This window comes from Eupeodes corollae, chromosome 1, assembly GCF_945859685.1.
Source record: "Eupeodes corollae chromosome 1, idEupCoro1.1, whole genome shotgun sequence".
Lineage (NCBI taxonomy): Eukaryota > Metazoa > Arthropoda > Insecta > Diptera > Syrphidae > Eupeodes > Eupeodes corollae.
In genome coordinates this window covers 183,050,049-183,074,789 of record NC_079147.1, presented here as the reverse complement: position 1 = coordinate 183,074,789, position 24,741 = coordinate 183,050,049, and the positions used below count along the sequence as shown (strand labels likewise).

Below are 24,741 nucleotides of genomic sequence, written 5' to 3'. Positions count from 1 at the left end.
CCGAACATGTCTTAAAAGTGACAGTTCTTGAAAACAAGCAAAGAAAACAAACTAGAACTGACCTATTATTTGGAATTCCCAACTGCACACTAGACCATACCTACCATTGATCTAATAAGATCAATTGACAGAAGCCATATGGATTTATCAAATACTGGAACGCGTTCTGTTTGACCGGGCATTTTAAGTTAAGGAAGCCATTCCGTGATTGGAACTTTAGCAAAATATTAAGAAATAGTTAGATGTTATAATCATTTTAAATGATCTTCTTAGCTAAGTAAATTGCTAAAAACGGCTCTAATATTTTACTAAATCGATTAAAATTCAATCCAGTTGTTAAATCTCTTGAGGCTCCTGATCTTACCCACTGTCACACAACAACAATTAAATACACTGATAGATTCAATGAATGCTACATTAACAAATGAAGTGTTTGCACCATTAAAAAAAACATGTTTCAAAATATGTAAACAAAACTACAAAGATTTCTTTAATTCAAAATTCTTAAGTTGGACGATTTCCTCCAGTTTTTCAACATTTTGACTGTCTTTGTTTTATATATGCACATCAGCCTGACTTTTCTATTACTTTTCAATACTATTTACGTTTATTTGATAAGTTTTATCAAAAGAGTAAAATGTGAAGGTGTGTAGCTTTACTTAACTACCAGAATCAGACACCAGTCATTAAGGAACTCTAGTAAGTAAATAAATTAACAGTCCGTTGGGAACTTGGGCCTAGTGTCTTACAACTCTCAACCATTTCTGTGTGCAATTAATGTTGGTAGGGATGGAGGGGACCTACAGTTTTAAGCCGAATTTTAACGGCTAATTTGGGAAAGCACTTTTTATGACAAAAATTACTCTTGAAAGATTTGTCAACAGGCAGTACCCGTGTACAAAAAACTTTATATGACACAGACAGGGATTGAACCCAAGACCTCCGGCATGACAGTCCAACGCATTAACCATCACCTCACGGGTACTACACTATAGTAGTGACCTTTAAAAAATGATAAATGTCATAGTCCCATAATTAAATATATTTCAACTTTTAACCTACAAGCTGTGTTATATTTTGACACTTGTGGGTTTGTTTAGCTTTTCTTATATACGAGTAAAAGACATTTGGTTCGTTTAATACACAAACTTAACGACGTTTTTTTAATGTTCTATACCGAATTATACAATTTTCTACGATTTTATGATTCAATTTGAAAACAAACACCTTTTTTCCGATTCCTCAAAATTCCTAAATGTCAAATTTAGAACATTAAATCCTTCAATCAAAGATTTAGTGAATTTTTTAAATCCTCAATAATAAAACCTTTTGTCATAAAACCAGAATCGTAAACAATACTCCAATGTTAAAATAGTCCACAAAACAACAAAAAAAAACCCCATCGACTTCAGAGTCATTTGCATGGGATTCAGAGCTTAGGAATTTAGGGAAAATCACAAATGTTATTTTTCTTGTTGAATTTTATGCTGAAAATGGGGATGTTTTGAGTAAATTAGGTTATTCATATTACTTAGTGGAATTTATAAATCAAATTTGAATTTTTAGTAAATGTTAATTTAAGTGACTATGCTGTATATTTTTATTGGCTTAAAAAACTTGTTTTAGCTGTACTAGCTATTGAAATTGAATTTTGATTATGTGTATTGAACGCCACGAAATGATGAAATTAAACATATTCGAAACAAAATTATTTTATTTGATTCTTAAACAAGGGCCTGTTGCAATTTGCAATATGATTGAGAGCGATTCTTCATTTACAATGAAAGCCCCGCACACGAATTGCAATATGGGAAGACTTTTTTTTATAGCTTTTTTAGCTCTTCCTGTTGTTTTACTGAGCTCGTGATAACAGGTCAAGTATCGTTTCCTGGTTTTGCGGTTGGTTCTGTCAACCGTTTCGAATTCCTTCAGATGGTGGTTAGTTATACTCACATGTTTAGCTTCTTGAACCCCTACGCCACAAAGACTTTCACAATTTGTATCTTGTGGTACCAACGAATTGTTTATTTAATCATAATTGGTTAAATACTAACGTTAACAATTCTTAATATACATATATGTACTTAAAATCTAAAAACTTAAACTAGACTGTTGAAAAATTTTAATTTGCAATTTATACTTTTTATACTATCATTTGGTGAATTAATACAAGAGTAAAATTTATTATAGATTTCAATTAATTGATTTAAGGGGCTATGTACACCATAGTTTGATCAGCAAAAATTAGTATTCAATGTTTTCTGGAGTCTTATACTTGAATGACTAAAACTAAAACGCAAAAATCTTTTCTGAATGGCTTCGAGTCTTGTGACGTAAGGTGACCAACTGTACAGGCATATTCCAAGAGTGGTCTCACAAAAGAAACAAAAAATAATTTTAAAACATATGGATCACGGAAATCACGGCCAAATCTTTTACTAAAACCCAGAACTCTGTTTGCTTTTTTAGCTATGAAGTTAATATGTATGTTCATTGAATGTAAGCTTAGGATCTAAAACAACACCTAAGTCAGAAAATACATGTACTCTGCTTAAAAAACAAGAATCAAACAAGAAACTAAAAACGTTCACAGTTGACTTAAGCCACATGAAGACACACCATCTGTTAATAAAAATTCATTGGAAGATGACGCGTTTATTGGAACGTAGAAGTTGTCGTCATCAATTTGAATACAATTGGGATTGGGTGAATTAAAATCACCAACAACCAGTAATTCGTCTTCAGGCTCCAAAAGCACATAAGTACTTTCTATACAATTGTTTAGTTTTTCATAAACCTCGTTCTTGGAGCTTGGAGGTATATATGCCGATACAATAAATAAATGTTCTGTTGCCATTTCAATTTTTAAGCATAGTATTTCGATGTCAGTTGATCGAAAGTCGTCAATCAAGTAACTATTAAGAGTATTGTTGATAGCGATAAGAATTCCGCAACCAACGAACGACGCGCGTTTGAATCGTCTGAGTTATTACGATCATGTCTAAAGTCTTGATAAGAGGAGTCAAAAATCTCCGATTCCGAGACAGAGTTGTTGAGCCATGTTTCCGTCAATATTATGACATCGTGAGGAAGATTTTTAATGTTTTATTTTAATTTTAATGTAAACCATGTTGGTCTTTGTCCGAAGTCCATTTACGTTTTGGCAGTAGATTAATACCTTTTTGAGCTGCTTTGACGGTGATTTAGCGTTGTCTGATACTGACGAAAAGGGTTGTTCGACTTATTCATAAATTCATGAACTATTACTTCTTAAGGCCAAACTGATGGTGAATTTAAAACATGGAAAATTGAGTCAGGTGCACGTATTTTAAAGGACGAATACTTTTAAAGGAGGAGGTACTGAGGTATAAAAATTGTCTGTAGCAATTGTTCTACCCTTGTCTAAATAGTTTTCTGCGAAATCTATGACGATTCTTGTGCTGTAGGAAGTTGAAGGTGTTAGTTTTCCTGTCTGATGACTGTAAGAATAATTTTTCCCGGCGGAAATACAGCTTGTGTATGTGTAACCACTCGGGTTACAGGGTTTATACACTTTGACTCCATATTTGTGTGCTTTTCCCGGATTGCATTGGCGAAAATTTAGTCTTCCACGCCAAGAAATCATTGATTTGTCTACAGCCAGTACTTCTCCTGGGGCCTTAGCCCTTACAAAATTTTGCTCCAACATTTCCAGTAAGCCACTTATTTTTCCCAAACGGTTGCTTTCGCTTGCTGAATAGTTTGCAAAATGAATGAATTTTAGAAGCAATTGGAATCTGTTTCGCGACATTGTTCCCGCGATAAATGTATTTTTAAAAAGTTGTCTTTATTCCAATATGCCAAGAAATTTTTTTATTTCCGAAACTTCAGTGTCCTTTCAATCCTTAGCTCTAGAATTCTTAGTTATAGTATTATTTTCCATATACTTTTTTTCGTTCAAGTTAGTCTCGGTTACAATCAACTGATATACAAACATCATCTGTTACCATAAGACTAAAAAATCAATAGGCTTCATTTTGGATACATTTATGTTTAGCATAAGTTCGATTTCATTTGGCTCAAAATAAATTCTTCTAAGAACTTCCTCTTCTTCAGTTTCTGATTATACGTCCTCCGTTAGAATATTTTTATCAGAATCGCTAGAATCAGCATCGGGTGGTATATATTCTTCAGAGTCAGAAGCCTCGAAATCTTTATCTTCGTCGTCAGAATGGTTTCGAACTGGCCGTAAAATACCTTAGGTGTTATAGTGATATCTAACAAACGAAAAAAGGTGTGACCCACCGGTGGGTCACGTGGCACTAAACACAAACTCTTAACACAAAACAAAACAAGCAGAGAAACGTTTTTCTGTACGATGCCAGTCAACGTGTTAAACGGAGCTTTTTTTGGGAAACGGGCACTCTCTTAAACAGACCCATCTATAACCTCTTTTAAACGATTTCCAACGGGACTCTATTTTGCGGCTTCAAAAGTTTAGGGCTGGAATTCGACATCTGTCAAATAATTTGTTTTCAGTTGAAAGTCTGACATTACGAAAATGGATCGCTTAACTATCGCAGAACGTATACAAATTGTTAAAACCCACTACAAAAATGGTGATTGGAGGGCCTTGTGACTTAACTGTGAGCGTTCTCAACCACTTCTGCGTGCGAGTAATGTTGTCAGAAATCTCGACTGAACCTGGCTATATTGCAAGAGACATTTCCTGGAAAGTAATTTCTCGTCATGTCTATATAAGCTGTCCACCAAGATCATGCGAGTTGACACCGCTGGACTTTTTTTCTGGGGCTACGTAAATGACTGTGTTTATGCAGATAAACTCTTCATCACTTAAAAACAACATTCGTCAAGTTATGGCTGAGATGTCACTCAATATGTGTCAAAAAGGAGTCTAGAGGTCTCTGTAAAAAAATGTAATTCGTAACGCAATTCTTTGACTACCTCTGCACCTAGTTAAGATGTATGCATTAAGGTATGTCCACACCAAAGACACATTCCATAGTTCAAAAAAAAAAAACAATTTTGAAATGTTTGCCATTCGATAAAAAAAATCATTTCAGTAGTGTTTTTCTGTTTCTGAAATGTTTTTTAAATACTTCAAAAATGTTTATTTTATATGGTTCTTTTTGTATACAATATACATAAATACATATGTAACTTAAACACCATTTTTAATTAAGACTTGATTCAATTTGTTTAAATAAGACATTTCCCAACCTTCATCAGCACAAGCTATGTACATCCATCACAAAATATTATGGTGTCTGTTCAAGTGAAGCCTTATCGAAATACCGACCGGAGTGAAGAAGAGGACTTTATAGTCTGCTTATCCAATGTCACTCTAGAGTATGATAAGCGAGAGTGGTCTAACTTTGATGCTATTAATCTTTATCCCTTTCCATATTATAATATACTCACAAAGAATTACAATCACACCTTCACATCAACATCAACATCAGGATCAAGGACTCTCACAGAGTTCGTTAGTTTGTTATGTGAGGATTGAGGAATAAAATAAAAATAAATCGAGGTGCCAAAGCACCGAATAGCAACCTCTAATTCCCATCAAAGAAGTCGAGAATTGCAAATTATTTACACTACAAGTACTAAACCCTAATGGTTACACTTTCTCACTGAATTTAAAAATATAAAAACTTCAATGGACGACGTTTAACGAGGAGAAAAAGGTCAAGTGTGAATATTTCGGATTAGTGCAGAGAAAAAAAAAACGTTTTCAATTCTCGACATCGATACTCTTTGAGAGCTATAAAAGGAAACACCAAATCCATTGCACACGGTGGTAGAGTTGTATGTAGGTGTCGTAAAATTTCGTCACGATTTTGTCACTAATATACATAATATTATGAACCCAAGCTTCCAAGTACAGCATTATATAGAGAGGGTTACACAAGTAGATAATCCTTTTTGGAGAAAGCGAGTTCATGATTGAGCTTAATGTACCGATAACGGTGGTGCCACCTAAAGTGAAGTGACAGCAACAATATTGAAGGTTATTTTTGGTTTTACGTGGATATTCGAGAGGGATATAAAAATAATTGATGGGGATTTTGTTATTATATGTATTGTACATCTGTTTTGTTGTCAATTTTAATATCTTTATGGACTCTGATGATTGTTGCGTTGATGTAGTAATAAAGCAAAGTCCTTTCGAAATAATTTGAGTGCAACATAAAATACGAATTATTTTGAGTTCAACAATGAACAGGAAAACTTATTTTTCTTTAACCTTGAGTATCAACATTGTGCACAACGGATTTTTCCAGAAAAAAGAATTCGTTATAAATAATTAGTTTTTCTTAATGGTTGAAAATTCGTCGTCGGTTAAAGCTTTTGAGCTCGAACTATTGTACATAAGTATATACTTCTGTTAGTTTAAATTTACCCCTATTGAAATTGTCTTTCTTGGCAACTTTAAGGAGTAGTTTATATCAAGGGTATTCATGCAAGGATATAGAACACTGGATAAGTTTACCATTTGGTAAATTAACTGTCAGATTTGGTTAAAATTCTCCAGGTGGATAAGATGGATAATATTATTCAAATTTTTCTGTAAAATTTATCCAAACGTCATTGTGACTTTTCAAATTAGGTTTTTGAAGAAAACTATAGTTTAGACCGAATAATTGAATATGTACATTTCTTTTTGTTGCTTATTTTTGACATATTTAAATATTAACTTTATAAAATTTGCTACGAATTTTTACAAAACGAAATAAACAAATCGCAAACAAATTTGTTTTTTTTTGACGTTTAAAGAACAGCTGATTCAATTACACAACATTCAACGAAATGAATTAAAAGGGCGTTCTTGCTTGTGTAAACTTATAATTTTACACAATAGCCATGTTTTTATGTTATGTATAGTACAGTGAGAAATTGCCAAAAAAAACGTAGTAGTACAGTTTTTATATTTGAAAGTTAATATAATTGAATATTTGCCAGAATAATTGATCAAAAAATTCTAGTAAAAAATAGCGAAATTCAGACCAGGTGTGAAATTGTGTAAGCTGATTTTTCATAGTTGACTATCAAAATCAAGAAAATACGACTGTGTAAGGATGATAATCGATTTCAGAGTTTTAACCAAACAAATTGACACAAAATAAAATCTTCAAGAAGGACTTGTAGACTACTAGGGGAGAGTGGGGCTTAAAGTAACAGGGGTAAGAAGTAACAGCTAAAAACAATAGGGTTCCCCTTAAAATTAAGAATCGCGTAAAGGAGAAAAATGTGCATCCTTTCCATATCTATCAGCGTCACTACTACAGTTGTCAATTGGACGTCAACGAGAAAAGTTCTATGTGTGGTCCCAAAAAACAGCAGGTTTCTAACTTTTTTTTTGTTTGTATTTTTGGACTTCCTGTTCACACAGAAGAGACAGCGTGGTGGTTGTTTTTTTAAACATCCATCATAGTTTTTGTTGTTTTTGTATGTATATCTTATATATGTGTGATATTCGGTTTTTTGTATATTAATTTCTTTGTGCGAAATTTCATGGTGAGGCAAGTTGTAACGTTTTTGCGGGGTAAATAGTAACATTTTAAAACTTACCCCCGATTCTTCTTTTACTGATCGTTGTGATCGCGCAAGATGCCTGGATGCGAAATAACTCCAGAAAGCAATGACAGTGCATGATATTCCGTCAATCGTAAGCAAAGCTCTGCCCTTAGCCCTGAATCCGACAAACATACAAAATGGATTTAAGAAGACTGGAATCGTTCCCTTGAACGAATACATTTTTCAGGATCATGATTTCTTGTCGGCGTTTGTAACTAATCGGCCAAATCCAACAGAATCTGATAACACACTTCCTTGTGTGGAACAACAAGCTGAAACAGTAGGAGCCATTTACGAGGAGCAACCTGACCAAACATTACCTGCAGTGGCACAGTCTTCAGTTACTGAACCTGTTTTATCATTGGACCCTGTTCCGATACCTACATGTTCACCGGGACCATCCGGATTCGAACTACAAATAAATAATTTCCCACCCGATCATATAAGGCCTTTACTAAAGGCAGGGCAGCGAAAAAAAAATATAACTCGTATGGTTAGAAAAACGGCAATTTTGACGGATATACCCGAGAAAGCAGCCATTTTGGAGGAAAGAAACAAAGTTCTGGCCAAAAAAAAAGAACCAAGAACGCAGCTAAAAAGGGGTCTAGGAAAAAACAAAAATAACAGTTGAAGAAAAAGGTAGGAAGCCTCTCCAATAGAAGATGATAATGACCAACAAAGTTTGTATCTCGTTTATTGTGGGGCATTTTCTGAAAGCTTGCCAGGGGAAAATTGCCCCCACCAAGTGCGTAAAAAGATCTCTTCGTGTATACGTATGCCTCAACTGTGACACGGATAAAGATTCTTCTTCCTAGTCCTATATACATATTTTGATGAATGAATTGTGATTTTTTATTTTTTTGTTTTGAATTTATTTTTTTTTAATTAAAACTAGGGCTGCTTTATTACAAAACATATTTAAATAATATATTTTCCTTAGCATCAGTTTTATATAATTAAATTAAGAGTTATGTTTTTTATAAGATTTTAATAAAATAATAATGTTCATTAAAAATATTTCTTAGTTTTTTATAATTCGTGTTACAACTTACCCCTACTAATGTTACAACTAGCCCCATGTGGGGGTAAGTTGAAACAACACGTTATTTTTTTCAATGTAATATCTTGACATCTTTCGAGCATTCTTTGTTTAAATTTGTGTGTGGATCTTGTAGCTGAAACATTGTTTTTAAATTTAAAAAAGTTTTGGCAGACTTATTTTTAAAATATTAGGATCTACAGAGGTTTTCGTATAAAGTGTTACTTTAAGCCCCACTCTCCTACATTAACATGTTCACATAACGCAAACCATTATTGTATAGTTTGTAAACAGTTTTCCAATGTAGACTTGACATTTTCAAATGGTCCACCGGCTTCAATTCTCGAGTTAGCTCGATCTTCTATGGGTGTAAACCAAGATCCTTAAAAAAAATACTCCATATTGTGGTCTAAGTGATGTCCAATTCTTGAGAACACCGCCTCCGTTAAGTTGAATAGTTTGGATAGTTTTCTACATACGCTTGAACAACAGCGATGTTTCTGACATTTCAACCAACCACTTGTCTGACAAGACAACATCACACAACGAATCTGTAGACTCACTCACTAAATTTTTCATTGCCTTCCTACGAACTACAACCGAAAATCGGAATTAAACCTCTTAAAATTGGGGCCAACAACTCCTAATTTCGGTAAAACATTTTAGCAGACGTTGCTTGTTCGTCTACTTTACCTTGATGAAAATATTTATTTTACTAAATAAATTGAAAATGACAATTCCGTTATAAGTAAAAGGGTGCGTTCACAAATAAAAATCGAAGTTGTCAAATTCCTATTAATAAAACGGTATTTGTTTATAAAGGCACTGATAGTTACATAAGCTAGTTTAAGTATCTGGCAAATCAGTGGCTTAATATTGACCAGCGCCATTGAACCAGAACCTTCAAAACTTATGTTCAAAACCTAAACCACTGCAAGCAAACGCCTTATCATATAGTTATCAAAACAATAACTTGCTCTCGAGGTTCTTAATTGAACAAGAGTTTCTAATTTGTTGATAACATTTAAACAATACGTTTTGTTTGAAATATAAAAATAATAATGTATAAATAAATTTGAACGTCTTTAAATGTTGGTGTTTTTGTTTTTAAGTCTGAGTACTTATAGTACTATTTCAAAAATAGATATTTTGTCCACAGCAAAATTTTGTTCAATATACATATAATGTTTGTTTGATTGGGCTTTAATGATCAATATTCTTGATGGAATTAATAAAAAACTAATTCATCTTCTGTTACCCGACGTTTCGCTGGCTATTTTCCAGCTTTTTCAAGGGATTTTTCAAATTTATTAGCTGAAGATTTAAATTAATTTAATTAAATTCTTTCAACCTCATTTATTTTTGGAAGATATTTCGTGGCTTTAGACTTTATAGAATTGTCAAACTTTAAAAAGGACAGTTTTCTTTTAGCCACATCAAATTTCTCATAAGGAGCATAGCTCCAACAAAATTAAACTATTAATTCTAATTCACAATGTATATATGTATATATATTATGTTTATTCAAATCAAAATTGAAAAATTCAAATTTTAAATTTCCAACCGCTTTATTCACAATATGGATGACACTACAGGTTTTGGAAACACTTGAAAAATCAAACTTTTAAAGTTGTCCGAAAAGTGTTCGTAAAATATCAAGCAAACATAAATTTCAAGCGATATGTACAATGTACATCTTTTTAGTAGAAACATTCCCGCCAAAACTATTATACGAATAAAACAGCTTAAGGTCTGCAATATAATTGAAACGAGAAGTAATGAAATAATCACAGTATTTCTAGAGGGGTCATATTGTAGTAACACCTGCAAGTATGCTATGAAAATAAAATGCCATTATCATTACTCATACATTTTACTGATTTTCAATAACAGTTTCCCATAACTCTCAATGACATTAATTGTGCCCAAGCCCTATACATATGTTCGAGCTTTGAACTTTTCATGTTCAATTGAACACGATAAGAAAAGGGTCTTTTTGCTGTCATTGTTTTTGAGTTCTTTCTTGTCGGTCGAACGAAAGTATAGATGTCAAATTTCCACTTATAAATGCTTTAAGCTTGATGGACTTCAGAAGATGAAAATCAAGCATTTATTTGATTTTTGTTTTTCATTCTATAAATCAAAAATCATATAGAACATATTGACATATACAAATTGTATTGATTTGATAGGAGGGTTAAGTCTCGAAAAATTAAATTCTCCAAATATCACTTTTCGTTGACAGGTTTGTAAAGTTTTCTATAGGCAAAGATAACTACATATAACTTAATTCACAAGGGAAACACTGAGGCAGTTTCTGCTTAAAAATCATTCCCAAATTAATTTCCAAAATTTAACTGACAATTAATATTTCTCAGTACAGATATGCTTTTGGATCGACAATTTCATTCAAGGAACTAGTTCAGATCCTCTTTCGACTTATTCATTCAACTCTGGGCCAAATTCAAAGAATGTTGGTGCTTATTTAAGAGTACGAGTATGGGCTGGAATTTCTCAGCACTTTTTAGTAGTTGATATTAGTGTTTTTGGCTTACCAATTATGATTTTACCACCTGACACTAATCATCGAATTGTCATTGTCAATTGGAGCATTCATTAAGCTAGCTTAATTAAGTAGGTGGTCAAAATTCCACTAACTTTGTGAATGCAAAATTGCACGACAAAGCTAGTCAATTTGGAACTGTCATATTAATGACAAATGCAAATATATAAAATAAGAAACATTCGGTTTTTAAGAACTTTAAATAATCTTTTTTGTTTTTAAATTCAATAAAATCAAATTTAAGATATTATTTCATTAATTTCGTTTTGCTTTTTTGTGTAGTTAACGAGCGTCTGGTAGTGAAACGTCAAAATCAATGCCCACTAACTTTTTTGCCGAAGTTTGTACACTACGCCGCGCGCCGCCCGCCGGTTGGAGGGGAATTTTCACCTAATTTTGTAGTTGCTTCAGCCAATTGTAAAGGGTGGTTTAATTCAAAGGGCCGATGTTGAATGTGAACCACACCTAAACGTCAAGTTATTATTTCCATTTTATTTGACATTTCTCAATTTCGGACTAATTCGATTTTAACTATGGAAACTATTTTCAGTCAATTTAATCGTCCAAATGCGCTCATAATCGTAAAAATCTTGCCAAATTTGAGCAAACCGGGTTCTTGTATTTACACGCTTACAAGGTTCAATTGACTCAAGCACTAAAGCCTGTTGACCATTTCAAGCGTAGTCAGCGCGCAGAATGGTGTCAAGCAATGGCAAAAGTGGATGATCATTTTTCGAAGGAATGTGATGGATGAGGCACATTTTCACCTCAGTGAACTTGAAAATAAGCTGAATTGCGGCATATGATAATGTAAGAAGAAAAATCAATGTTCCCACAAGGAGTGACTGTTTGGTGGAGTTAATGGGCTATCATCGTCATCGGAACGTATTTTTTCAAAACGAGGCCGATCAGAAAGTTACTGTGAATAGTGTTCGCTATCGTGAGATGGTAACGAACTTTTTATGGCCTGATTAAGTAGATATGGATGTGAACTATATGTGATTTTAAAAGAACGGTGCCACTTGCTACACAGCTAACGAAACAATAGCTCTGTTCTGCGACAAATTCAATGGCCGTGTTATTTTACTGGTGGCGATGTTAATTGGCCGCCGAGATCATGCAATTTGACATCACCAGTAACATTTCAAGAACTGGATGAGATAATTCGGTACATAAACGGCATAGCACCGTCATCGAAAATTTGGGCAACCGGAAAATTTGCCATTTGGATTCCGAGTTGTAGCTCACGAGGCACTAGTTCCCTACTGACTGTTGCGTCACCTTATTTTTACCATGGTAATGTATACATACTTTTTTTTGAGGATTTGTCAACTCTTCCCAAGAGGCAGTACCTGTGAAAAAAACTTTAGATGGCATAGGCAGGGATCGAACCCAAGACGCCTGGCATGACAGTCCAACAGACAAATCCTCGAAGAGTAATTCTTGATTCTTAATTCAGGAATGATTGAGAGTCGTAAGTCACTAGGCCCCAGTTGTCAATGGTATACGTACGAGAAAAATGTCCACACATTTTCTACCGATATTCGGAGTCGTCAACCGCACCTTTGAGAGCGTTAATTCCAATTTTTGATCTCAGTCCTCGATCTAGTGGACAGCCAATTACAAGTTTAGTGCACAAATGTTAAACTACGTATTCGTTGTGTGATATTATCATGTAAGTAAGACAACGGGTGTGTCAAAAATGTCACTGCGGTTCAGGCGTCCGTCTGGTCTGTAACACCATCCAAATCAGTGAATTTCACGGCGGCAGCAGCGGCTTTCTCAGACCACATAATGGCGTATTTTGCGTAAGGATTATTGGAAAACATACTAGATCAAGCTTAAATGAAGACGATGGTGGATGCACCGTACTCGCATCCGTTCTCCAATTGGGCAAGTTGTCAAGTCCTTATTGGAAAACCTTTAACCTTCTTCACAAAATTCAAGATGACATCAAAAATCGTCCTTAACAAAATAGTCTAGAGCGTTATAATCTTCTAGAATATGCGATTTAGCCCTAAAGGAATAACATTAATATTATGTTTCTTACCGAGGGACATTTTAGGCCCCAAACCAAAGTTTTATCTCGCACCGGATATCAAAGCCAAACAGTTCCAGTCATTCATTAACCACCTTAATTTTATATCTGTCTAGTGTTGTGTTAGATGTAGTCTTTTTACGGTACGATAATAAACTATTTATTATACTACATTGACCTTTAAACCAATCTTCGCTCCGGAAAAAGTAATGAAAACAAAAATGGAAAGGTCAAAATTGCCTCACGCTATAAAACTAAAACCATTCTCTTATGATATGAGGTTGTTAGTAGGTAAGGTAGTTGCATGGGTCTTCTTTTATTTTAATGCAATTTTCCATAAAATATTTATTTATTCTCAAAAGGCGCGGTATTGGTAGTCGATTAATTTTTATTTTATTTCATTTTATTTTTTCCTACAAAGCTTTGAACCTTATTTTCATCATACCTACGTTAGACTCCTTCCGAACTCATATCCGAGAATAATAATGGAATTTCATTATGGTTTGGTCATTTTGTAGTCAGCACAAACGACTGAGACCGACGGACGATGGCGATGCACTACGCAACTGTCATGTCGACAGACAGGACGAATAAAGTGCCCACTTCCCAGTCCTACCCAAAGTACTCGTATTTCTACATATACATACATATATTCGTAGTTATGAAGAATTTCTCACAGTCATCATCATGTCTGTATTATGTAGGAACCTATCGAATTCCACTTGGATTAGATCATTCCGAAACCTCCTAACAAGGTACTGGAATTGGAAGGATATGGGTTGGTTGAATATTCTCAATCAAAATATTCATAGGTAGAGCTATAACTACAGAAAACCAAGGATAGCAAGTAACAACTCGTACCAACATCAAAATAGAGGAGTCGATTAGAGGAGTGAAAGGAATCTATAGAGGGCTATTAGGTTTTTCAAACATATTTGCACTTAGCTTTTAATGCTGTTAAAACTATAATATCTGTCGAGAGAGAAAAATAGATGAGCATAGATGGTGGCGATATGACGCGGTAAGAGACGTACGGGTATAAGTAGATAAATGTAAAATTTAATAATTAGAACTGTATATTTAGATATGGATATGTACTTCAAAATTTTATGAACATATTTTAATGGAACTTGTACTGCTTTCAAAGTTTTCTAAACATCGTATACCTAACTAACTTTTCCTACCCATAGTCAAGGCAAGTCAAGTCAATGCATGGCATATGCGTGTGGTCATGCCATGAATGAAAAAGTTATTAAATGAAGTTTGAATGAAAAATTATGAAGCTATCAATTTTAATAATAATAACACGAAATGAAAATGGCAGAAAAGGCATCACATGTATTTTGTTTGTATTATTTCATTTGCAATGGCTTGTGGCCTGATGGTAAATCATGCTTGACTTGACGCAGAAAATTACGTTATTTTGCCATCATAACTTCAGGCTATTTCATAAAATAAATTAAAACGAAAAAACAAAACTTAACTATTTCCATATATTTCATTAATAGCATGTCCCAGTAGATATAGTAATTATTTAAGTGCTTTTGTTGCAAACAGAATTATCAATTTCAATCGTTATTGTTCTCATGCACTGTATAGTAATATAATTTGATGCCATTGTCCTTAAATCCTGAAGTGTTATTGAAGATATGTGACATTCAAAATGTAGGCGCCTGATGAGTCTATCCAAATGTAATGTATGTGTTTAATTGGCATTCCATTTGGCAAACAAAACTTGCTTAGTTTGACAGAAATCAATTTGACAGATCAAGATTTTTCTGCACAATACAAACTTTAAACTTGCATCTTAAAATTCAGAGCTATCAAAGGTGTATTTTGACAGATGAGAAAATTTTATCAGATTAGATCAGTTGATTTTTAGTTTTCAATTTATCGGGATATCCAATTTACGATTTATCGTGTTATATAGGCAAAAATAATTGATTTATTTTATTACAAACAATAAATCTGAAACATGAATAGAAGTCGATTCACAATTTGGAGCTTTCGGGAGTGAAAACAAATCCAAAAACTATACCAACTAAATTGCTGCTGAGAAGGGACGAGCATTTGGAAAAAAAGTTCATCCCAAGACGGTAAGGGGATTGCTTTACGAGGCCGGTTACAACAATCGAGCTTACAAGACAAAAGCAAATCAAAGAGTTTATAGCATGACATTGTCCTTTCCGTAGAGGTTAGATTTAATGTTTTACAGGCTCTTGAACCTTGTACAGAAAGTCTAACACAGATCTACACAAAATAAACGTGATACCTATAGCTCAGCATGATATCGAAGAAGAAGATATGTGGGGCTACGTGGCTTCTGCAGGTGTGGATGAGTTGGTTTTCACCGACGGCATTATCGACCGGAACATTTATATGGACATTTAAAAAAATCATACAAAAGTGTTATAAAGCTTAATATTTCACGATCGTTGAAACTCCAGTGCAACAAGACCTACAAAATACTAAAGATGTAAAAAACTCAACAAACTTTTCCACACCAACCACAATCTCAGGCCAAGTAGAATTCTTGGGGTGAGTGGTAAAGCGTAGGACTCTCGTGCCAGAGCCCTAGTTTAAATCCCTGCCTGATTTGCAGTCAAGGACAAGGCAGCTAGTTAATTCTTCAAATGACATTAATTTCAAACTATAAACTTTAATACAACATTTTTGTTTACAAATAAATAGAATAGGGTTATGAAGATAAACTTTCAATTGAATAATAATACCATGATCCTAAGTAGACTTGGCTTGATAGAAGGGGAGATCTTTCTTGACTAACTTTTCTTAGACCAAGGCCAAAGATCAAATGCCATTAATTGCAAGCTCAAAACTTTAATACAACATCTTTGATTACAAATAAATAAACTAGAGTTATGAAGATAAACTTTCAGTTGAATAATAATACCATGATCCTAAATAGACTTGACTTGATAGAAGGGGAGATTTTTCTTGACTAACTTTTTTTAGCAGCTGCCAAAGCATATACTAGAAACTTTTCTTACTTTCAAGTCCTTAATGTCATCTGAACCTATACAAAGCAAATGGTCAAATCTGCATTCCACTTTCAGCAGAAATTGTGAAAAATTTAGAAAAAACAATGCCAAGCTGCCAGTAGGAGTAAAAAGTATTTCGATTTTCTGGAAGTATTTCCTACAAATAAGGTTACAATCAAACAATTGAAGCAATTTAATTCGTCATTAGAATTGTTATGTTAGCATTTGTCTGCCTTCATTTGTTTCAAGTTCCATATGTAGTTCCTGTTTTCTATCTTTTTTTTTTCAGAACTATGCGGTTGACAACACTTCGTTGCTGAAACACTTTGGAAAAAAAAAACTTCAAGCGTAAGTTTGGCACACCATTGCATTGGCTTCATCGACAGATACCAGCCACAATTCGAACCTGAAGCTAATGGCAATGGAGGCACTTAGTCAATGAAGCCAAAAAAGCAATTTTCTGTGATTCCATAGCACAGAAGAGCTGCACAATGTAGGGTCATAGGCAAGGCCATATGACAGGCCAAGAATCAGACGTACTTTGAATGATATCACTAAACAAGTTAATACATTTTTATTTTCTTTATATCAATTAACCCTTTCCGTATTACAATTGTTTTTTCTCATAAGGAGCTGCCGCAACAAGTTCGAATAAAATAATTTATATTGATGGAAATGGCCACTCTAATGAATTGTCTTTACAAAAACAATATTTATTAGAATATTTAAGTCAACACCTGTTGGGCTAATTTAAAGAAATATTAAATTATTGGTAGCAATTTCTACTGTTGGTCTTTTATTTTTACTGAGTTGGTCTTTTTGGTACTATGAATTCACATTTATTATAAAAATAATCAACATTTCAAAGAAATAATCGGTTGGATCGATTTCACAATACCTTTACCTGTACATTTATTGAGGCCTGGGTAAAATATAGCCAACAACGTGCTGATCTTAATTATGGTCTTTACCGATAAATCATAAATGTATTTGTTAATTATTCGAAGAGTTTGTTGCAAATACTTAATTTATGGTGACTTTAATTCCTCTAATTGTTCCTTTTTTTCTGAAATAATGAATATGGATTTGTAAAAAGAAAATCTACTGTTACAAATCTAATTGAATTTAAAACATTTTGTATTGATGCTTTCGAGAAAAACCAATAAGTTGCCATAAAGAAAATTTGTAAGAATATTACAGCAAATCAAACTACATGACAGATTAATAGCTGAGGCATCATTTTACCATACTGATAGACATTATAGTGTTATCTTAACAAATTATCGTTATAATTAGTTACTCCTTACTTCTAGTATACGTCAAGGTAGCCAAATTGGTCCGTTGTTATTTAAAAACGAGCTTCCCTTTATCTTAAGAAATTGTATGACATTGATGTACGCTTATAACGTAAAAAAAAAATTTCGAACAGTTAATTTCCTAACGGACTGTAAATTACAGGGTTTTTAAACAGGGATGGACGCTACAAAAATAGGGCGACAGTGACAGCAAACGACGTAATATTTGTTGCCGATTTTTTGACATTTCTCTTTAGTAAGGTTTGCCATTTCATGATAAATTGATATACGAGCTAACAACGAGTCGAAATTATTAAAGTTTCCAACCGAATTTCGCATTCAGTGGTCTCAACCTTAAGAGCGCTACTACCAATTTATGGTCATAATAATATTCCTAGCAGATCAAAAAATGGGCGTCTTGTGAAAAAATTCGAATCCAAAGGCACAGTACAAAATATTTCAGTGCCAGAGAGTCAAATAAGTGCCCGTAGTGCGGCTAATATTGCTGCCGCGGAGGCTTCAGTTACAGAAAGCCCAAACGTGTGTCTCACACGTCTTCGTTCTCAAGCGTTGGGCATTTATGTAACGTCGTTGTGGCGAATTTTGCGAAAATATATTGGCCTACATCCTTACAAGATTAAATTGAGGCAAGAACTGAAACCGCTTATCCTCCAGAAGCGTCAAAGTATGCGGTATTAGTCAGGCAGCGATCCATACCTACTCCATGACTCATCATTGCATCCCGTAAATATTACGGTTTGGTGTGGTTTATGGGCCGGCTGCTTCATAGGCAGTACTTCTTTCGTGATTATCAAGACCGGCACGTTACTGTGAAGTGAATGGGGATCGCTACCATTCAACGATAACCAAATATTTTTGGCCCCAAATGGATGATATGGACTTGGAGGACATTTGGTTTCAACAGGACGTAGGCGCGGCGCCGCAAAAGTAAAACCTGTAAGTTTAAGCATACATGAGCAAGGACTTCGCTTTGGAGCTCGAAGAATATATAGGGTGTATTTCCACCATTGTTTCAAATAAAGTCTTCAACTCAACATACTCTCTGAACAAGATCAGATTTAATGTCTAATTGGAAGTGATCCGAATGACTATAAATAATCACCTGATTAAAATAACCTCTAAACAATGAGGTACAACATGGCATGGCATACTGATGGTATCAAACAATTGGAGAAAAGTGTATATTTTCATAAGAAAAGTTGTTCTTAGATTGCCATTATTGCATTGTATTGGAGGAGTATGGGTTTGTAAACTGTAAAATGAATTTCCAAAGTAGCACTTCGGTTTTCCAGACCTGAGGCAAAACAAGGAGGAGATGCTGAAAGAAGGAACATCGTCGAACGGCTACAACCGCAAGAGATCAAAAACCAGTGGCAATATTGCCAAGATGCAATCAGAGAAGCCGCCTCTGACATGCTGGGTTTCAAGCACCCACCAACAAGGAACCCCTGGTTTGATGAAGTATGTGGGCAGGCAAATGCAGTCAAAAAACAGGCACGCAAAGCGGTGCTGGATAGAAGGGCGAGCAGGAATGAAGTTCGAAAGTTTTATGAGAAAGTTTTGTGAAATTCACAATTCGATAAACCTAGAACCGAAGGCTTCAAGGACGAAAATTTAAACATCATAGTGGAACCGCAGTCAATGCTGAGAATATTTAAGGACCACTTCTGCAGGCTGTATAACGGCGACGACGAACCGAATTCTGCTGTCAGGCAGGATGATCTATTCAACATAGACGACGAAAACCATCAATCCCTTCATCCCGGCTTAGACGACGTACAGATAACCATATCTAAGCTGAACTCTTACAAAGTCGCTGGAGCAGATGGCTTCAATGCTGAGCTCTTCAAAGAGGCTGGAAATAATTTGGTTATGAGCATGCACGAACTGTGTCTACAGGGACTAGCTGTAAAGAGCCATGTCTAGTTTTGGCATTCCTGCCAAACTCGTCTGTTTGTACAGGATCACCATAGAGAATTCACGCTACTCCATAAAGGTTGGAAACAACTTAACAGAATCTTTCGATGTCAAAAAAGGTTTTAGACAAGGTGATGCGCTGTCATGCATTTTTTTAGCATCGTACGTACTTGAAAGAATAGTACAGAGCTCATACGTCAACACTAGAGGCACTATCTTTCAAAAATCAATTACTAGCATATGCTGATAACTTTGACATAATCGGAAGAACTCAGCGTGATGTCAATGGGGCTTTTGAGAGTATTGAGGCAGAGGCGGCAAAAATGGGTTTAAGGGCAAAACAAAGTACATGCTGTCGTCAAGAAAGGACCTACAACCCCGACGTCTTGGTCAAAACGTCACCATCGACAGACGTAGCTATGAGGTAGTCAAGGACTTCGTCTACCTAGTCTCCGCTATTAACGCTGAGATCAAACGAAGAATAACTCTTGGTAACCACTGTTTCTTTGGGCTTAGAAAGCAATTGAGTAGCGTAGTCCTCCCTCGAAGGACCAAATTGTCGCTAAAAGACTCTTATCATCTCCGCCCCCCGTATACGGTGCAGAAGCATGGACTTTGACAAAAGCGGATGAAAGCACCTTGGGTCGTTTCGAGAGAAAAGTTCTTCGTCTGATCTACGGTCCCGTATGCATAGAAAGGGAGTGGAGGAGAATATAGAACGACGAACTGTACGGGCTGTACAGCGACGTAGACTTAGCCAGAAGGGTAAAAGTCCAACGACTAAGATAGCTGAATCACGTAGAGCGTATGGAAACCAATGTCCGGTCCAAAAGGTCTTCGAATCTACACCTGCGAAATGGAAATATTTTTGGACTGCTCCCGATTATTTCTACATTCAACATTTGAACTCAATAACCATTTTTATACTTTTACGTACAATTTAATTTTTAGATAAAGTGTGTGTGAGGCTATTCTAATATTACCGGCAGTATAATGAAAATAATATTCTTTTAAATTCCGATAGTTTTAAAATCAATTTTTTCTCTCATTATTAAAAATCTTATCTTTACGTTTACCTAATCTTTGATTAAGTTAAAGCTAATGATTGTTTACTTAGCGTTAGTATTCAACGTAATGAAGTAAATAAATAAGTCTTATTACCAAATTAGATTGCTAAAAGTGGTTATTCATCCCAAAACCAAGAACCGTTTGAAGGAACATTCCACACTACACGCTTCTGCATTTCCAGTTATTTATTTACTTTTTCCCTTGCAACAACAACAAAAAAACTGTAAATTATTTATCCATGAAATCTGTTATTACAATCCTATTCAAGTGCAACCTACCATTCAGGTAATTCAAGTAGGATTGCTAATAATTATTTTTTGCCGAAATGATTCGTTGGAAAAAAAAACTTAGTTTAAATTTTGAAAACCCCATCGCTCAATTGCCAGTACTTGTCTATAACCATCATAATCGTAGTCAATATACAAAGTTAGAGCAATCGATATCACACCATGCCAGAGTCACCACTTACCCTAACGCCCTAGTGATGCAAATACGTTTTTTTTTATTTTCCCTGACATTTTTATTATTTATTCAAAAACCTCTCAAACAAAATAAAAAGCTATCAGATTATTACTTATGTCGCGACAGTGATTACAATTGCACCCATGAAAAAATATGAAAGTATTTGCCACAAAAATTTGTAAAAGAGGAGGTGTCACCACTGTTCAAAAAAAAAAAAAAAAAAAATACGCAAAAAGAACACGTTTTTCCTTCAAAATCAACCTTCAACCCCTAACCACTCCGTAAAATCACCACGACGAACGTTCGAACTGAGCTGTGAGAGAAATTTCATTGCATAACTTTTTCGCACTTCCTCTCTCAAAAATGTTCCTACACTCAAGACCAAAACTAAACCAATGCTGCTCTCCTGTGACTCTCTCTTTCTTTTTCCTGATATATTTTTAATATATTTTATTAATAAATTTATAAATTTAACCCTTTAAAACCCTTCAATCAGCCCTTGTATATTTTGTTTTATTTATTTTTTAGCACTCACCATTTTCAATTGTCTCCTTGGCACATGATATTATTTTCCCCTTGCGCCTTCGGAGATTCGATTCAAAATTGTTTGTATCGTCTGTGAAATCCTCCAAGCCGGCATCTGACTCATGAACGTCCTCTGAAGATTGCCTCTCTGAGGATAATTCACCTGCTCCTCCGACTCCAACACCAACACCGTGAATCAAATTTTCGGAACTTTTATTCATTTTTTCTTTCTTTATTTTTGTATTCTTATATTTTTATTTCAATTTCGTTGCACTTAGCACATTTTTTAATGCTGTAACTGTGACTGTTACTGTGACGTTACCAAGGAACAAACAACAATGACAACAACAACAAACGAAAGACGGACTTCCACTTTTGGATCTTAGCGTGTTATTTTATATGGAAATAGGGATAACGATACGAATTTGCTTATGATTCTTTTTTTAAGTAGTCGGGGGGCGGTTTTTATTTTCATGTGCGATTCAGAGGCAGAGGCAGAGGCTATTATATAAAAGGGACACTTCTTGCACTTACTGGAAAAATAGGACACATCTTTTTGTTTGTTTTTATTTTATTTTTATCAAGGTTCTCGCCCTTTTCTTTATTAATTCTATCACTTTCTTTTTTTTAACAAGAACTTAGTCTATTTTCGGGATTATCCTTAAAAATATTATACAACAATATTTCTATGAAATAGGAAAAGGAAAACTACCACTGGAGAAGAAGAAGAAAAAGACAAAAATGGGTGTTAAGGTTCGCTGCGTTTCTATTGAATTTTTCTATCGTTGTTCCGCGTAGGATATTTCGACTTCCTTCTATTTTTCACTAAATAACAAAAGTTAAATGAGAAACAAACATTTTCTTTGTTCTATTATTAAAAAACAAAAACACAAATCCTACACAATGCACTTAAATTAAGAGGCTCGACTTAAGAAGTCGGGGGTGGTAGACGATGTGACGACGACGGCGATGAGGACGACAACGACTACGACGACGGGGGTGGTAAGGAGGATACAGAAATAGCAGTAGTGGTAGTAGTAGTATAAGCACTGAGACCGACGACACGACGATACAAATTGCACGATGTTAACATTTCGAAGGATGAAGTCAGACTGACATTTCTTCTTGTTCTTTGGCCTTTTGGATTTTGTAGTCGTTCTAAAAAGAGAGAAAGAGGGAATAGAGAATAAAATAAAGTTATTGATTTGGGTTTTGCGCTATTCGAATCGAATTTGTCATCCCCCAAATATTATACTTATTTTTTGATGGGGTTGGTTTCTTAACGAAAGTTAAATACCTGCTGGTTCAGAGCTCAAATTATTGGAAAATGGTTTGTGTCTAGGATATAGTGTGATGATTGGCGGTTGCTCTTGATTAAGATTTAAATAAAGTTTCTATTACAACAGAAACAACAATTCTTATACATTTATAGCTGCTGTGGAAATGATAACCGAAATATAAACTATACAAAATAAAAAAAATGAAAAATGGTGGGGATAAGTCGAGCCCTTACCGCCAAATTATCGTAAGCGACACTTTTGTCAAAAATGCGTTTTTTATCGAAACTACGTTTTTAAGCCATAACAGACCCATCCAGATTGATGTTTCCCTCACAAAAAGAACCGTTATAAGGTTATAGCGTTTGCTAAATTTATCGTGACTACATTTATTTGTAATGAAATAGTTACAGTTATTTTTAAGTATTTAAATATGTTAGATCAAAAAGGTACTCATACTGTTGTTAATCTATATTCTGATAGCTGTGCTGGGCAAAATAGAAACCGTGCAATGATATCAATGTTAATTCTTTTCTTGAAATCTGCAACAACAATTACAGAAATAAAGGTCACTTATCTTTTACCTGGACACACCATGATGCCTGTTGACTCGATTCATAGCACAATTGAAAGTTTCGTTCGCAATAAAAACAATGGGCTCCTTCTGAATGGCCAACTATGATTACAAATGCCAGACATAATCCAAAAAACTATATTGTAAATGTCTTAAATTATGGAGACTTCATGGATTGGAGGTCCTATTCACAATTTTTATTGCCAGCTAAATTTAAAATAAATTTTAATTCACTAAGAATTGTGCAATTTCATACAAATTATCCCATTATTAAATTTAAATAGGGTTCTTTTGAAGACAGTGAAAATTACGAAATTAATATGGATTCCATGGCCAGGTCGAGAGCAAACATTGCTACGGTCCAAAAAGGACCCACACCTTTATACGTAGAAGAGCTCAAAATTTCAGCAGCTAAATACAAAGATTTAAAGTAGCTATGCAATAAAAATATAATACCTAACAGATACCATCAAGAGTATTTAAGTATGAGGCATGATGGAACCATACGTGATGCCCTAGCTGAAACGGACGAAGATCATTCGGATAAAGAAAATTAATGTTTCTTAATTTTATATAAGTAAAGTACATAATCTGATTGACCTCATTATTATTTTTTTTTTATTATACATAATTATTTTGTTTGAAAACCATAATGGAACAATACGTGGTGTTAAGTTAAAACGGACGAAGAAAGAAATACTTTATTTTATTTTATAACTAAATATGTACAAACATAAGTCTAACTCATTATTCCAAATCTTGAATGTAAATAAATATATTTTGCAATTATAATATGACTTTTCTTTTTAAAACCCTTTTTAAATGTCTAATTATTTATCTTGGACATAGTGATCTTAACAGATATTCTTATCGTAAACGCCAAAATAACCGTAGATTATGACAGCAAAAACAATGTAAGTGCCATAAATAGCTTAAATACTTATTTTTTTTTGTTTGTGTTTTTTCTTAATAATATACTATCTAAATATCTTAAAATTATTAATGCATGTTAACTAACTGAGACATTTATGTTTAAAAATATTTAAAAAAAAACCTTCCCCTGTAAAATTTGATTTTTGGCGTTTACGATAATTTTGCGGTAACGCCTCGAAGTAATAAAATTGTAGTGAAATTTATAAAAGATTTTTTGAAGTATACATCCAACTCACCGATGTCGTTTCGTTCTTTTACACTATCTGGCCTATTCTGCTATTCCTCGGGGGGAATTTGTCTTGAATTATCACTATGCTGCTATTCATTCGAATTGAATCTCTGTATGTCGGTAATGGTGCTCTGTATTCTCCTATTCACGTGAACGCATTTACATATTCTATATAATTCTGATCCGCATAAGAAATGTAGCGGATTTTTCATTTGATGTC

The 24,741-nt window shown here is 34.3% G+C and overlaps 1 protein-coding gene across 7 annotated transcripts in view; it reads right to left on the bottom strand.

Moving 5' to 3' along the window:
- The window catches only part of LOC129938587 (anoctamin-8), a 111,198-nt gene extending 88,571 nt beyond the window's left edge, over positions 1–22,627 (bottom strand). For 4 of the 7 annotated variants that reach the window (XM_056046242.1, XM_056046241.1, XM_056046239.1 and 1 more), the window contains exon 1: positions 21,519–22,626. In XM_056046242.1, coding sequence (XP_055902217.1) covers positions 21,519–21,729 — 211 coding nt within the window. In that variant the 5' untranslated portion in view covers positions 21,730–22,626. Of the gene's footprint in view, positions 1–21,518 lie in introns of all 7 variants that reach the window. The other 3 variants (XM_056046237.1, XM_056046238.1, XM_056046240.1) reach the window with 1 other exon arrangement.
- Positions 22,628–24,741: the final 2,114 nt, after the last annotated feature.